Source organism: Solea solea, chromosome 3 (assembly GCF_958295425.1).
Source record: "Solea solea chromosome 3, fSolSol10.1, whole genome shotgun sequence".
NCBI lineage: Eukaryota > Metazoa > Chordata > Actinopteri > Pleuronectiformes > Soleidae > Solea > Solea solea.
Window position 1 is genome coordinate 17,168,971 of NC_081136.1, and position 17,599 is coordinate 17,186,569.

At 41.2% G+C, this 17,599-nt stretch overlaps 1 protein-coding gene across 7 annotated transcripts in view; it reads left to right on the top strand.

Annotated features, from left to right (window-relative positions):
- Positions 1-17,599, top strand: part of LOC131456092 (nuclear factor 1 B-type-like) — a 70,913-nt gene that overhangs the window by 44,729 nt on the left and 8,585 nt on the right. For 3 of the 7 annotated variants that reach the window (XM_058624080.1, XM_058624082.1, XM_058624078.1), the window contains 7 exons: positions 2,112-2,232; positions 3,310-3,431; positions 6,155-6,289; positions 6,750-6,934; positions 9,852-9,990; positions 10,595-10,677; positions 15,385-15,473. In XM_058624080.1, the coding sequence (XP_058480063.1) occupies positions 2,112-2,232; positions 3,310-3,431; positions 6,155-6,289; positions 6,750-6,934; positions 9,852-9,990; positions 10,595-10,677; positions 15,385-15,473 (874 nt within the window). The remainder of the gene's footprint in view (positions 1-2,111; positions 2,233-3,309; positions 3,432-6,154; positions 6,290-6,749; positions 6,935-9,851; positions 9,991-10,594; positions 10,678-15,384; positions 15,474-17,599) is intronic. The other 4 variants (XM_058624081.1, XM_058624079.1, XM_058624083.1 and 1 more) reach the window with 3 other exon arrangements.

Genomic DNA, 17,599 nt, shown 5'->3' on the forward strand with positions numbered 1-17,599 from the left:
GGCAGGGAATGCTTAGACAATTAGAGTGTCTTCATTTGTTAATCAAAATATCGATATTAGCCCTGATGGAAGGAAGGAGGAAGGACGATGATATGTCATCAAATTGGTATTGTGACCCACCCCTATCATGGATGTTGTGTAGGAGGATAGTTGCTCTTACAGAGGAGGACAATAGGGCAAGATGGAGGCAGATGATCCGCTGTGGCGACCCCTAAAAGGAGAAGCTGAAAGAAGTTTTTTTAGCTTGAACATTTTTTTAAATAAGATGCTTGTCGGGGTGGCCAAGTGGCATCATAAATATTGTTTCAAGCCAAGAAGCGAGAGAAAACAACAGAGAGAAAGAGAGAGAGAGAGAGAGAGAGAGATGGTTGGGGCGGGGGGAGTAATCTCAGCTATGAATGAAAAAGCAAAACAATGGTCTTGTATTCAGCGTCCTCAGGCCGGATGCATTCCACCACAAACAGCTCGGTATGGGTGGCAGCGGGTTGGGGCCTTTGCCAGAGCTACAGTGGGCTGCCAGGGCAAGAGGCTGGCGGAGGGATCGTGCCAGTGGTGAACCTCAGACCACAACAGATGGCGCCACACACTCCATCCACTCATCGACTCCCGACCAAGCAACCGCGCGAGCTGCAGGCTGCCTCGCGGGCCACACACTGAATTAGAGAGAGAAGGAGAGCGCGGGGATGGGTGGTGGTGAACTCCTATTGTTCTGTAAACACTGGCTTGGCCTCCCTTGAAACAGTATCCTTCACCTTGACCACAGCGAGAAAAACAACACCTTTTTCCACCGTAAATCACTTTGTGGGGAAACTGCTGAGTGCTGAAGGGGGCCACGGAGAAGTGAAGAAAGTGGTGATGGCTGTGAATTCACTTTAAATTGCTCTGGGTTTCGCTGAGCTTTTGAACTTTTAAAGCATCACAAATGAGTGATTTTAGCAACAATGGCCTGTATCTTTAGCATTACATACATTTGCATTCCAACTAGGTTTGCAAAGTTTACTAATCGATTATTAATCGTTTAACTATTTTGATAATATTTTTTTCAACTTTTTCTGATTTTTCATGGACCAAACAAGTTCATTTAATCGAGAGATAAATTGATCATCAAAATACTCGTTAGTTGCAGCCCTTAGTGCTGGCTTTTGTTTAGCTTAGCTTAGCTTAGCTTATCTTGCAGCAGAACACATATTTCCCAATTTTATTCAGAAAGTGCCTTGAAACTTTGCCGTACATTGACCGATCTGCCAAAAAAATACTTCCTCGTCTAAATCCATCCAGGATGACATGTGATACCACTCACTGTGCCACCATCTGGCAACAGGAAATACGCCTTCAGTGACAAACATTGTTTCAGTTACATAACGCTTTCAGGTTGTGGTCTACATTCACTCTATCCAAAAAAAAAATAATGTTGGCCTCTGTCGATCGCGGTCACTCCACACCCCATGTGCGGGGGAGGAGTGAGAACCTGTTCAGCACTGCTTGGTTTTTTGTACTGCGTCATGTTTTTTAACTGTATAATTCTGCATGCATGTCTGCTTATAACAAAATGTGTGTATTTGTTTATGGCAGTTTGTTTAAATTATTCAAAATCAGTTCAGTTAATTCTCATATAATATAATAATATTTCCAAAAACTACAGTTCCCATGGAAGGTTCCTGGAGAATTACCGGGAATTTTCCGCCCCTTTACAACCCTTCTTTCCACTGTTTCTTTATTTTCAGGTTGTCTGCTACTTATGAATGACATTGGCTTTATTCATAAATAGAATAGTAATATACAAACGTGCAATAAAAGGTTCATTTATTACAGTGAAGATGTTCTCTGCCCGCACAGCAAGGGAAAAGAAGTGGCTTGTTAATCAGTGCTCAGCAGAACTGCCCGTGATGGTCAGACAGTTAACCTGTGAATAGGGAGCGCTTAATTTGAAACACTGTGCCTCTAAACGCAGAGCATCAATAATGGTTTCTGTCACGCCATCGTGTAATTAATTGTGCGTCTCTGGATGCAAGGTTGGGGAAAGACAGTCCTCAATCTGACAACAGTGCTGACGCTGAACTCCTTCTTTGCATTAACTGTCTGTCTTTGTTGTCGCTCTGTGTCCTCTACAGCGCCCATCACCCACGGTGCAGCGGTAAACTTCTCCATGGCTGACATGCCCAGCCAACCCTACTACCATGACCTGAACTCCAGCGTGGGGCTGCATCGCTCGCTCTCCTCCCCTCCCGGCAGGTCAGTGGAAGTCACAGCAACAAAATAAGCTCTTTGCGCAGAGGTCTTTCTATTATAGCAGCAGAGCACTGACTTTGTTTTCCTTCATGATATTATTATCACACAAAAATATCCAAGTGAGGTTCAGTCAAGGGCAGCGCAGATGCTTTTATATCTTTTATATCAACACAGAGCTAAAATGATAAATAATAATTAAATTATGTATCGAGTGAGTTAACAAATGAAAACAAGTCTAGGTGATGTGTCATAGTCCCACCTCGCCCATGTGCTTGTATTCACTGTCACTATCTTCTTTGAGACAACTTTTATTTTCTTTCGTGAGTCGCCCTGGCTTTCTTCATTCTGTCTCTGTTTTTGTGATTGTATACATTGTAATATATACTTATTCACATAAGGTGTTATTAAGAAAAGGGTTGCACACAGCACACATTCTTATTTGCATGCTCAATGTCTTGTCATGTCTCTATTTTGGTGTGGCAGTGTTACAGTGCCATGTCCTGCTATATCCAGCATTTAGAGTCATTTGGGGGGAAAAGACATTTCTTGAAACAAAGCCATGTTTACGGAAAAATGTTAAAAACTATAAAATTATAAAATATTGTTTAGGGAAAGTCCTGTTTCTACCAATAAGTAAGAATTAGTGACATCTATTGGTGAGATTGCAGATTGCAGTTTTGTCCATTTGCATAGTAAGCTTCCACTTGAATGTCCACAACGCACTTTCTGGCTAGTTTGTCCGTTCGCCCTGCGCTCTCTGTAAAGCAAGCCCCCTTTCTGAAGTACACATAAAAGCTCATTGTAATAAGGGTACAAAAATCATACACTTATTTTACACACATACTTATAGGCAATTAATTCACCCTTTGCCATTTAACCCACATTCTTACACACTTTAACATGTAGCAAGTGCTTGCTTCCGTTTAGCACAGCTTAGCTTAATATTATTAATATTTCCCATTATCGTTGTTCCAACTGTTCCAAATGAGCACAAACTTAATCTTGCATTCGTAAAGGTCTATTTCGATCAAATGAACGAGTGCCTTTGTTAAAGCTATAAATGTTTTTCTCTGTGTGCAGCAAAAGGCCCAAAACTGTCAACATGGAGGAGAACATGGACACGAGCCCAACAGGACCTGACTTCTACTCATCACCCAGCTCACCCGCCAGCAGTCGGGCAAACTGGCACGACAGAGACGGAGGTGATTCTCCTCTTGTGTGTGTGTGTGTGTGTGTTTTTTGACACCTTTATTTACCTACGGGAGGTTTGTCAGGCATGCATACACTTTATCCGCTACACCCTGTGTTGCATTCCCATAATAGAATTTAGTGAGGCATAGAAGAGCCACCTCTCATTGTGTTGTTTTTTTTTAACTCTGAGCCTTGTCATAAGTTCTTGTATGTCAATGCCACCATGGTTTTCGTTGAGGATGAACAGCATCTGGCTTTATCTGCACATGAACTTGCTCAACCCTCTTAAAATACATACCATGACAGAGATAGCCACAGGCGTCCCCAGTCATAGAACGGCTTAAACCCATTTGAACTGCTGAATGTAGATCTGAACACTCTCACACCTGCTCCTTACGCTGTCGTGTGTCCGTTGAGAACAAACTGTTCCAGCTAGGTTTTAGGACAGTTATGGTGATTTTTTATCAACAAATTACAGCTGATCAAACTGTAATGTCTTGTGAGAGACTGTTATGGAGAAATTCAGGTTGCAGAGTAATCAACCTTCAGGGCAAACACGGCAGAAATGGAGCTGTACATATGTAGAACTTTGATGAACCTGTGCATCAAACAGGATCTTTTGTGAAGGAGTTAAGAATTAAAGCCGACCAAAGAAGTCGAGCTTACTGGATATGGAATAGAAGAAAAGACTGAGAGCCATGTGTCAGGGAGTTATGCTCACCGCCTTGTTTCTGTGCACGAGAGACAGTGAGATCCTCCTGGGACAGCTCGCATGTCTCATTACGTTGTGTCCCGTTGCAGAGCAAAGCCCGTTGCCCTTTTAATTAAAGCCTTGCTGTCCCGTGTTTCCAGATCCATTCTCACTCCATTCTGCTGACTTCTCTCCATACTGTGTCTCACTGCACTGCCTCAACAGAGTCTATAGGAAACATTTTGTTATGTGAAATGCAAAAATCTTTGGAAATGCCCCAACTTTTCTTTAGCGGTTTTAGCATTCGGTCTGAATTTTGTTCACCTCTTTTGTAGCATTTCTGTCTTGCGCTCTGGTTTTTATTTTAACACAATAAGTAGCAATAAGGCACTGGTGGGATTTAACCGCAGCCCAATGTGGGTATGTGAAATTTCAGTTTGTCCCATTGCACAAGGCCCTGAGTGTTGCTCTGCGTAAACTTAGACACTTGGGGCGAGGAGAAAGGGAAAGTAGTGGGTAGGAAACTCTCCAAAGACAGCCATTATTCTGTCAGGGGAGAATAAATGAGAAGTGGGGTGATATTAAACCCATATGAGGCCTCCCATGTGCCAAGCGGTCATTTCTCGCACATGGTTGTCATTCGACAAAACCTCACCGTGTAGTGGAAGGAATACTCTTTCTCATGTGTTTTGCTCTGGGAAAGTACTGTAGGGTGCACTTAAAAAACTTTTTTCTGTGATCTTTTTCCATATTTTGGTACACATTGACTCATTTTATCCAAAAACAAATCAAATAAGAATATGTAACTAATCTCATTGGACTATTTTTTTTTTTTTTTTTTTTTTCTTAGCAGTTTAAATTCCTGTTTAGTAATAGCTTTTTAATGTCCCAGTCTGGTTCACTCTCTGAAGGATTTAATTAGCAGAAGGGAGGAAAATGGAAACATTGTCAATCTTCTTAAAGTTGCCTCTCCTTTTGACAAAAAAAAAAAAAGAGTGAAACCATTTAAGCCTGTATCCTCTTGCAACCCCAGATCGGGAAATCCCCCTGAATTCCAGCCACCTTTGTTGCTCTCTTCTCTGGAAATGAGTGATTCTTCCCGTCCCCCGGGTGGATCCTTCACAGCACAGGACAGTTTATATTGCGGGAATGCCTCAACAACAGGGTTTTATAGCTCATATACAGGAAAGGAGATGTATGATTTGAAAATGGTATGTGACAGACCAGAAAAGCACTTGAGCAGACATTTGCCATTGCCCCTCACACACAGTATACAGTATTTGCTTTCAGGTTCCCTTGCTTGGGAATAGTGAAAAGAAAACCGCGCAGTCGTGACAGCAATAATAAAGAGCAGCAATAATGAGCAACTTGTAAAAATGTCTTATCTTTTCACTGCACCTTCAATATTGTTGCTGGGGAATCACAAAAGCTTGTCCGACAACACGTACGACAGACTTTAGCACATGTTGTGTTGTAATATTCCGTTTAAGATTACGACTTGAAATTCTTAAATCCTCTTGAAAGAAACCAACTGCACAAAGTAGAGTATTTGTGTCACTTGGCTGGATTTAGTTGTCAGCTCAGACCAAACAAATTCCAGGTTCTTACATTTCCTCTTGGGCAAGGCCAGTGATGTGAAATGTTTCCAGAGATTATGTGTGATTTCAAAATGTTACTGTCTTTTAACTAAGCTACTTTTCATTGCCTGCTGCATTTGTAGCAGAACTAGCTCCCATGCAGATCAAATTCTGCTCAATCCTTTAGCCAAAATTCGTTTTTCTTTTTTTCTTTTGGCACTGAATTCTTTTCATTCACAAGAACTGGGAAGTAATAGCAGAAGCTATGGGGAAAGGTTTTTATTCGTTTTCAGCAACACAGATAATTATTGTTTGTTTTTGTGCATTAGTGAAGTCATTTCATGTCACTTTCTTATCAGGAGCGGATTGATGCAACACAGGCGTTGGGAACATTGAGTCTGTGTAAATAAGCCCAAACAAATGCATATTAAGAATCATGAATACATACATGTTTCCTTTCCACTAGCAGACATGTCCTCTCCCACCATGAAGAAGCCAGACAAGCCGCTGTTCAGCCCCACTTCTCCGCAGGACTCCTCGCCACGACTCAGCACTTTCTCTCAGCCTCATCACCCAGGCCTAACAGGTGTAGGACACAGTGGTGAGTCACAAGAACATAAGCAAATGTTTTGGATGGTTTCGTTTTTTTTTTATCCACATGCAAACAGCATTGTAGAAAACTGAGTAAAAATATCTCGAGCAACACATCTTCCTCTTTGTCTTTGGTGTATATGTGTGGCAGCGTTACAGCACCACATACAGGCCTGGCATGCACACTACAGCGTTGAGTCATTTTCTGGGGTTTTGTGTGTAGGAAAACATTTCGTGAAACATTACCTTGTTTACGGAAAAAACGTTTTTAAGAACAAATTGGGAAAGTTCTGTTTCCATGTGGATAAGAGTCTCCATGCCGTTAGAGTGTCAGCCTACCAAATCATGTTTAAAACACAACACAGGGACAAGGTTGTTTTCACACATAGTCACTGAGGATTGCTTAATCTTGTCTCCCTCGCTCACATACTCTGTATGTCTCTCCCTTTTGACTCATGTGTCTGTGGCAGTTATATCGACGAGGAGCCCCCCTCCACACTCGCCCCTGCAGTTCTCGGCTTCGTCTATCCTGCCCCCGGCGCCGTCGCCCTACTTCTCGCACACCACCATCCGCTACCCGCCCCACCTCAACCCTGCTGATTCCCTCAAGAGCTACGTGCCGTCATACGACCCGTCCAGCCCGCAGAGCAGCCAGGTCAGTCCTCTCTTTGTGTTTCTCTGTGTCTCGTCTTTGAAGAAGCGAGCGCTCAGGCCAGGAGTTGAAGCTTGTTTTGGCACGACTTTCACGGTCTTAAATACTTGTTTGTTACCGTGTTTGGCTTTACGTCCCTCTGACCTCAAGTGATTCACAATACGATAATTTATAGCATGCATTTGTCATTATTTCATTACTCCCTTATTGGTGTATATTATATTTTTTTCTTTTATCTGAAACCTGCTGCTGGTCATTCTCTTTATTTATGACACAGTTTACAATTAAATGTAAATCACTGGTTACTGGTTCAAGAGGGTGTCCTTACAGAGCCTGAACTTCTGACTGCTCCTGATACTGCATCATCGCTGGAAGAATGAAGAAAGATAAACTAGAGAAGCGTTATTATTAAAGTGTGACCCCCTTTCTGTTAAGTTAAGCCTAAAAATCACTTTAATTTAATTTAGAAACTTGGAAATATAATAGTTGTCCCAGATAAATCAATAATTACAATATTGATTGTAAGATGTATTGAATTAAATTAGACTAATATGCATGGAATTAAAGAATATTAAGAATTAATTTGACCACTTTGAGATAAAGATGCATTTGCTTTTCGTTTAATATAACCCCCCTCCTTGTGGAGGGTTTCCAGTTCAAATCCCCACCAGGTCAAGTGCTGGGTTCCACTTTAGCAAAGGGACCCAATCCCATTGCTTATTGTTAATTCTAGACTCCGAGTGCCAGTCACTCGCCCAGATAATGTGCAGGAAGTAAAAATCTGCCGAATCAAATATGCAGATCATCCACTGTGGCGACCCCTCGAGGGAAAGAACAAAAAAAATAGCCAAAAAAAGTCAACGAGACCTTTGCAACTGCAGTCACATGTGACATGTAAAACTGTATTAAGACGTTGTGGTAAATCAAATAGCTCAGGGGCTTTATACATTCTGGGTACACAGTGCAGATAGTGTGCTGGAGACAGAGAGAGAGAGAGAGAGAGAAGGCGCCTCTACAGATGAGAAAGCCTTGTGATATTTATGTGAGTTTTATATCCCCACTGTTCTCACTGTAAACAAAAGCCTTGTAGACGGCTACATCCCCAGAGCAGGGAGAGGGATGAGGGGTGGATGGGGGCAGGAGGGTCTGTTACTCGAGAGAAAAACCGCGGGGAATGATAAAGGTTGTAAATATTTGCCGTTGCCGGGGCCCGGCTCTTGTGCAGAATTAACTGGCCCTCTGCTGGGGTGCTGGAGAAAGGAGGGGGGGGCTGGTAGTGGTTGGCTTGCAAAATGGTAAAGGAAGAGAGAGCCCGAAGACCAGCTGGGGTAGGATTGGTTTGGGTGGGGGGGGGGGTTTGTCGGCTCAGCAAATAACACAGTGCTTATAATCCCGTGGACGAGTGCCAGAATGTTTTTATGCTTGCTTTAACGCAGATTATATTACACTCTAATTAAACATTCTATTCACATCGGAGGGAACCCTGTGGACACAATTCTCTCGCAGAAAGGCCTGTTTGAGTTTTGAACTCGGGGCGGCCCTGAGACGAACGCCCCAGACGATCTCCAGCCGTCCTGAAAGAGTAGCTCCCACGAGCTTCCTTTATTTCTATCTCCATATATATACAGTCCCTCTCTGTACTTGCTCATTCACACCATTGTAACACAAGTCACACCGCTACTCTCTGTGTGTGTGTGTGTGTGTGTGTGTGTGTTTTTTTTTTTTTACACCCGCGTCCTCCTAAATTTCATTTATGAGTGCCATTAAAATCATTGTTCAAAATCATGTCGGAAATCCAGCGGCGGTGACTAAGGATCTATTGTTGCTTGTGCCCCCCCAGAGCTTTAGTAATAACTGTGACAATGCAGCGACTGCAAGTACTACAAGTGTTCTCTTCAGGCGGAGCATTTAGTGTAAGAGTGAGTGGGATTTTTGAGGGCAAACAGAGCAGGGGTGTCAAACTGGGGGCCAATGAACATCGAGTCTGGTCAAGAGGGGGCCAGTCTAGATACAAATGGTGGAAATAATGATTATATATATGATATATAATATGAGTTTAAAATTAGAATACAATATTCCATAATGATTTTGTAATAAAGATGTCCATGATGGTATTTCACAGAATTTCAAAGTAAAAGCGACATGGAATGGTGAATACTTCTCAATAAAAACATATTTATGATTCACAAAAATCTATTCATATCAAAAACAGAGATTTTTTTTTTTTTTCAATGATGTAAATAATAACATGGGCAAGCGTAATTCAATGGACATAAGGGTGCAAGTGGATGTTTAGCTTGTTTTATGCTGCTCACCGTATAAGAAAAGTGTATATTGTTACACGCTTGTGTTATTTTATGGTGATCGGCCCAATTTACTGCACATTTACAAGCGAGCGAGAGCTTGTAAACACAAGGCACTGGACACAGCTTGGCTGCCCACTTGTGAGGTCAGAGGTTTGATGGAAAACAAAACAAGTGCACCTCTTGTCCAGCCACCTTAGTTCCTTATTTTCCTGTATTATGATGTGGTGGATTCTCTCATTCTAATTCTCTATATATGCACATGGTTTGGATTATATTATTGTTATATGTTTTCACTTCTACCTAGGGCCGCAACAATGAATTGATTAAATAATAATTAAAACAGGTTCACAGATTATTTGGCTTCTCAAATGTGAATATTTACTGGTTTCCTTGCTTCATACAATAAAGAAATCATTCAATCTGAATAATTTCCTTTTGTGAACAAAACAAGACATTTGAGAACGTCATCATTTTTCAACATTTTCAACAGACACTTTATGGACCAAAGGGTTAAAAACTGAATCTGAATTTAGTTGTTTGTTCATTTAGAAGATGCCAAAAAAATAACAAATGATTCTCTGAAATAACATACTCTGTCTTTGACCTATCTGCAGCCTAACAGCAGTGGTCAGGTGGTAGGAAAGGTTCCAGGCCACTTCACGCCAGTCTTGGCTCCCTCCCCACATCACAGCGCTGTGCGACCCGTCTCGCTCTCCATGCCCGACACCAAGCCAATCACCACATCCACAGAAGGTGAGTGTTGGTGTTTACCCCGCCACTGACACACACTGCCAATCCTTCACCACTCCCACACTCAGCTGTTTGCTCTGTAAATTGTTTTGTGTGTGTCTAACTGCTTATTCGCCATTCAGTTCATTTAAAGGTTTCAAGTCTTTTTCACATATCTTAGTAGAAATAAGGTGGTAAGTGTACACAGTGACCTTGTACGTCACTAGTTTAAGTACTTCCACTGCTCTAAGGTGCATCATTATATACATATGTATGTATGTTTGTATATCTATATATATATATATATCTATATATATATATATATATACACACATATGTGTATATATATATATATTTCTATATGTGTATATATATATACAGTATATATATATATATATATATATACATCATTATAAGCATAATGATATATATAATTAATATATCATATATGTCCAAATTACTGAAAAATGGACGAGTAGGCCCAGAATAGAATTATGTGGGACTCCGTCTTAACATTTGGTTTTGTGAAATCCCTGTGGATGAGAGCAACAGCTCCATACAAATTCCTGAAATGCTCATTATAATGCAAGCGTGGTTCTCTGTTTTTGTGATGCTGTGTGTTACCCAGGCTACTCAGCCCCTGGCACCCCGACGGCTAATCGTTTTGTAGGCCTGAGCCCCAGAGATCCCACCTTCCTCCACCAGCAACAGGTGAGAGCCCCCTCTCCAGCACTCCCTCAGCTCACTTGCTGCTCTTATCCCTTCATTTCTGTCATCCCCCCATTTTCCCCTCTCATCAGATCAGAAGTTCCCGCCCTGTGCAAAAACCAGTCACACTCTGAATTCGATTGGTAGAAAGCACTACACCTTCTCAATAGATTTGAGAATTCAAAGATTAGGTTAGAATACCGCTAGGCTAGTGTTCAAGCATCGCGCTCACTGTTTGCATAGTAAATGCAAAATGACCAGCTTGGCTAAAACAGCAAGTCATGCTCTTAATCGAAGTGATTTGCTTAGTGTTTTACTGATATTTCACTTCTTTCGTTGATGTTTAAACACAATTTTAATTTTTTTCAATGTTCATTTTAATTTTAGATTGTCGATTAATTCAGTTTTATCTGGATTTTTTTTTTTATTCAAATCCCCTTTGTAAATCGCATAGAATTAATCACATCAGTTACACATTCATTAAATAAATAGATGAAGTATAGTTTGACTATTGATTGTGGAGTTTATATATGATTGTAGTGAGTGCGTACAGGTTTTTTTTCCTGAGGTCACTTTAAAGAGAGAAATGTAGTCGTCAGGAAATTCACTGTCATTGTGTGGCCACTACTCAGAAGATGGATGGGACATGTGGGTGCATTTGAGAGTGAAATGTGCTCAGCTGTACTTCCTCTGCACATTACTATAGAAACTCTCACTTTCTCTCGTACACCCACACACACACACACACACACACACACACATACCACATGTAATCAGTACACTCCCTCATTTATGGTACACAAACCCGAATATTTTGTGTTGGCGTCAAGTGGTTGCTCCAGCAGTGGTTCCTGGGACATGTGTGGTGACCCTGTGTGTGTCTGTGAGTGTGTGTGCGGCTGGGTGTGTTTTTGTGCGACTACGAGGTTAGGAGTGTTGCGGTATTGCCGGACGGCAGAGAAAGAGCCCTCGCCTCCACCCATCTTATTGAAAGTGCTGGTCCGAGGCCAAGGCTTTTCCAACCACAACTAATTGAATGCATCTGCACGCGGCTACATGATGATCGCTGGGTTTCTCCTCAGCTCGCCTTTTTTTCTTTTTTTTTTTTTCCTCTATGTTTAGTAAAAACGACAAAGCTGGCCTCTGTTCCCTTGCTTCTCTTTCTGCCTCTCTTTTCCTCTCTCTGTCTCTCATTTTCCTGAAATCAGAGTAGGTGAAAAAAAAAAAATAAATGTTTGTCAGCAGTTGTTGGATGCAGGAGGAGTTCAGGGAGGATTCACTTGGCTGATGTTGCACAGTTCATCCTCCGCATTTTCTAGTAGCCCTGCTACTTCTTTCAGTGGTGTAGAAAGTGACTACACAAGGCAGCGGCAGTCTGAGCGTAGCTGCGTGACCTGCTGAATTCAGTCCAAAGCCTGGCTCCCAGGGGCTGTGAGGACTTTTTGTTCCAGATTTTGAAGTGTAAATCAGGCAGATAAAACGTATAAAAACATCCTTCCTTATAAATACAGTAAGATAATGTAATAATTTTTTTTTTTGCTAAATTGTAATTCTCCAAAATTGAATTATCTTAACACATCTGTGTGATTCTGTGGCAAGCCAGTACTAATTACTTTAGGCCTGGCAAGGACCAAGACATCAGCTCAAATATCATGCTCTGCTTCGAGAGCGTTTTATCAAAAGATGTGAAATAAAAACAGAGGATTTGTAAGCACAACAGTGACACCTCTGTTGAAGGTTATCACATGTCAGATCCAAATAAATAAAATGTTCCTCTTGGCGTGACGGACTCTAAAACAGTCTCCATACAGATTCATCATACTTGTGCTTGTCACAGTTGTTTTTGTTTTCTGTGGTTGGATTTAACAGCCTGGGATCCAGGCGTGTAGCGCACAACTGCCACTGAGCCAAGTCCCTCAGGACAAAACACTTTCACTGAATACTCTGTCATTGTCCTCATCTGGAGATGGGACGTTTATTATGTGGGATCCATGTGGCTTTTCTGGCAGTTTTAGTTGTTTAGTTTCAGCTGTTTATCGCCTGGCTCGGTAGGAAAAGGAAACACGTCACATACTGTACAACACACGTGTAGAGCGTTGCACTGAGCATTGAGGCTGCACAAAAGAAACAGAGGTAAACAGGGGAAATGTCATTTTCTTTTTTTTATTATTATTCCTATTGTTCGGACTGCTCAGACCGCTTTCATTCCATCCATGAGTGATAGTTATTATCACAACATTACTTGAAAGTCACCCAAAGACTTGGTGAAGCTTAACAACCTACTTTTCATAAAAAAGCCATTTAAAATGTGGCACCATTTAAATAGAAGCCCTTGGACACACACACACACACACACACACACACACAGACAGACAAATGAAAAACAAAAAAACAACCACACCACACACTCCCACACCTGCTCTACGATTCCCAGGCAGCGAATGTGTGAAAACTGTCCATTCATCTCTCGCCTTGGTTAACCCCTCGAGGGAATGCCACCATGCAGCATTCCGCAGGGAAAGATCCATGATCAGATGTCATTTGGTATTATCTAAGGAAAGATCCTAATCCACAATCTGCCCGCATCTGTTTGCTAACGTTCCCCCTTTTCCCCGCTGCCTGTGCCACTCTGATGTGCCGATGCCAGTGGACAGATGGCAAGCCCCTCGAGGAGCGGTGGCACCGAGCGTCTGGCCCAACCCGCACATTCTCTCCAAGCCTTTGTCAGGCTGGAGAGTGCGGGAGCAGCGGGGGGGGGGGGGGTTTAGTCTCTCATCCTTCGATAATTACAAAACACACTGGATGGAACAAGATAAACTGCTTCTCATTCAGTTTTGTTTAAAGCAATTGAACTCATTAAAACATATATTAACCACGTAGAATTTTAAAGTCTCTTGCACATATGTTACTAGGTATAAGGTGCTCATACATTAATGTTCACGGTGACCTTGCACATGAGGTAATTGGACATCTAAGATCACTTGATTTTCAGCTTATGTTGTTAAATCATATAAACAAACATATTATATACATTTAATATGTCATGCTTGTTGACCAAAACGACTACAAAAAATAGAGTAGGCCCATAATAGAAGCGTGTGGAACTCCACATCTTAACACTGTTGTTTGAAATCTTATTAAATAACTTAATTCAATAAATGTATAGTTCACACACTACAAACCACCAGAGATTAGAGCCACAGCGACATGTAAATTCCTGATATATTATGTATATAGATGGAACAAGATAAACTCATTCAGTTTTGTTGAAAACAGTTTAAAGTCTCATACACATATATTATTAGATATAAGGTGGACGTACGTAAGTGTACACCATGTAAGGTCACTTGATTTTCAGTTCATGTTACAGTGTCTTTACAGTGTTGAATGATATATATATATATATATATATATAAAACATTTTTAAATAACTTTTTTTAAAGTAACTGTTACACAACGGAAGGTCATTTCATCACTGTAACGCTTAATCTGTCGATTATTTTCTCAGTGAATGGTTGATCAAATCGATTATCAAAATCGTTGGCGTGTCATTTACCCGTCTCTGCAGCAGCTACTCACACTTACTATCTCTTCATTTTCTTTCCTTCTTGCAACAACTTCACATTTTGTCCAGAAAAGAAATGAAATCAGGCCTTGGAGCCACATTACTGAATTGAAACGCGTCTAAAGTAGGAAACCATCAGCGTCTTCTGATTATTTTCATCCAGGTGTTTGGAGGAGGGATAAAAGGAAAAGTGGCAGTTCTTGACCGCGGCAAATGTCTTTGAATATTCAGTGTGTGCGTATATATATATATATATATATATATATATATATATATATATATATATATATATCTGATTAAATCCCTCTTAAGTGCCTCTGCAGAAACGTCTGCCAGTGCACGCAGAGTGCTAACAGTGCAGTTTCTACCCTGATACATTACTAAATGAATGTGTTGACCACAGGGCAAGGTTAGGCTGGTATTGGCAGAGATAGCTCTCAGCTGGATTGCCGACACGTGCGCTCGCATAATGCATGTAAAGGAGACACCGTGTTTGTGTGTGGCTTTTTTTTTTTGGAGCAATAATTTGTAATCAGTATGTAAGGCTGGCATGTCTTGAGAGTTTGTTTGCGTGTGTGTGTGTGTGTGTGCGCGCGTGTGTGTGCCTGTTTAACTTCATTGTGATTCTGACCCCTAATCAATAAAAACAGTTAGCTAATGAAAAAGCGTCTGCATGTTTGAGGGCATGTGTACTCCATCCTGACTCTGATAGTGCACTTACACTGCGGCATTGATTAAAGACAGGGTGCATGCATCCACTGGACTGCATGGCTTCATTGGCAGCAACCAGCAACACAAAGCACTTGACTACTCACATCTACCAAAATAATGCCACCCACATTATGCAACTAACTATTTTTTTTTAACTTTCAGGTTAGCTGTGACCACTAACTTCAACTGCATGCTCTTTGATTTCTGTGTTTTGTTTTAGATATTTTATACAAGTGATTCCATTCCTTTTCATAACCTTGTCCGTCCCAGTTATGACTCACTTTGGAGTCCTTTGTTTTTATTTTGATTTCTGCTGCTCTTGCTTCAAAGGCTCTTCTGCATGCATCTGTGTATAGAGTGTTGAGTTGTGTAGTGTAATCTGAAGTGGAAGTTGTCTTGGCTCAGTGATCTGACCGCTAGGTTTCAATTGACAGCTGAGGAAGTGTGACTGGAGCGTGACTCAAAACGGCAGACATTATGGCCCCAGTGCCACTGACGACACTTTGGGGATTGCTTGGCAAAGGTAACCTTTTCATTCTTTCATGCCATCTCTCTGTGTCACACACGCACACACTCATATACACACAGAAATGCCATATAATGTATGTTTTGCCTAATTGTCTACTCCTTATATTTCACAAATTCACATATTTTACATATAAAGTCACATATAAATGTAATTAATTGTGGTTTAGTCTGTCACTCAGGTAAACCTTTTGGACTTTTTGAGCTTAAGTTGTGTATTTTTCAATTATTTATTGTCCTGGTGCTTCCTGTTTCCTTCTCCTCCATCCCCTCCTCTCTATTCTCCTCCCCCCTGGTGTTTTTGACAGTTCTTACCTTGAATTGTTTTCTTTATCTGTCATTCAAGTTAACTGAATCTAGTTTTTAGAAAGTATCCAAACCAGTATTGTCTTATGTCTTCCTTGTGCATTAATTCTGTTCAGTTTGTGATGTATTTTGTATTTGTTTAAGGTATATATACATATCAAATGTCTAAATACATTTAAAAAAAAGCAAAGAACTAGATCAAAATCATAGATATATTTACATAAGTCATGATTTAATGGTTTAATTTCACTGCTCCGTTATCATTTACCCCAACAAATTTTTTTCCCTAAAGCCTCCGAGAACAAACCCAGTCGAACCATATGGAATCAAAGTCATTTCAGGTCACATTTGTAGCCATTAACGTTCCACATTTGAACAAGCTTAGCTTTGTTTGATTGTATGCTGAGGTCACGCTTCACTCTCCTTTACCTAAAGTCAGAGAAATCTTCCCCCTGCCTCCAATACTGTATCTCCCCCCCCTGTGGGGAAGGAAAAACCTGAACCATTTCCCCATGAAGCAAGCTGAGCTCAGCCTTTTCCTGTTTCGTCTCCCTTCTCCCCGCTTCCCTGGAAGTGTGTGTGTGTGTGTGTGTGTACAGCTTGTTTTGCCTTCGCCGAACCCCCTTCAAAAGGCCTCCTAATAGGCCGGTGGAGGTAGGAGAGTAAAAATGTCCCCTGCAGCAGCTCCAGGTCTCTTATTCCACTCACACAGCAGCAAACCCCTCCACCTCTCTCTACATGTGGGTGTACAGTAATGAGTACAGATAAAACCGACTCCAACTGAATTGACTTTATTCTTCTACTAGGATGGGATTGTAATTTTATTACATTTGTTCCACATATAGATGAAATCGGTCGGATTTCTCTTTTATCTCGCTCGCCCCCTTAAACGGAGCGCTCTTCAGTACTATGCCTCTTCAGTACTAGCCCCAAATTAAAACGCTGCCAGACACGCATGTTGCCATTGTGCAGGAAATGGGTCAGCAATCCATTAAGATGCCATTAGATAATCTAATTTAGGGAGCTAATCCTTAAACGAAGCACGCTGTACAACCGGGATCGGCTCGCAGAGAGTAGAATTAGTGAGGTTTGGGCGCTGGACAGGGTGAGGGGAGGTCATCTTGAAGGTTACCTAAGAAATACAGAAGGTGAAGGTCAGGCTGGATTGCAGAAATGTGAAGTAAAAACTAGAATGGAGCGAGAAATAACCAGCAATACCATCATATTATAATGGAAGGTTGTATTTTAATTATGTTTCCTAATAGGTTTTTTTTTTTTAATCTTTAGAAAGGGATGATTAGAATTAGAATAAGTTTTTTTTCTACTTACACTTACATACACATAACATGTTAAGTGTAAGTAGATAAAACATTAAGTTATCTCCCCTGTGGAACTCGTGCATCAAAATGATCTCCCACTGGAAATCATGGTGTTCATGTGCACGACGGGAACTCAAATTGACCATCATTCTGATAGCACGTGAAGGCAGCATTCATACTGATGAGTGAAGTATCCTTTACGTTAAATTCTACCTGAGCTGCAGCTTTAGGTTAAGAGGACGTACAGAGACTGACAGTCTGTATCGATTTTAACAAGATTAAAAGCGATCCGCTGCTTTAGTGTGCACAAAAGGCCCGTAAGTCTGCTTTCTGTAGCTGTGTGGTCCCACTAATGTAAGCCATTACCTGAGAGGAGTGAACACGGAGCAGAGGGAGAAAGAAAAGGAAAGAAGGGAGGAGAGCAAACGAGGGAAAAAGAGAAAAGTGCAGCACTTGGCTGCTCTGTGCGCTCTTTGTTCAGCAAGGTAGGAAAAAACTT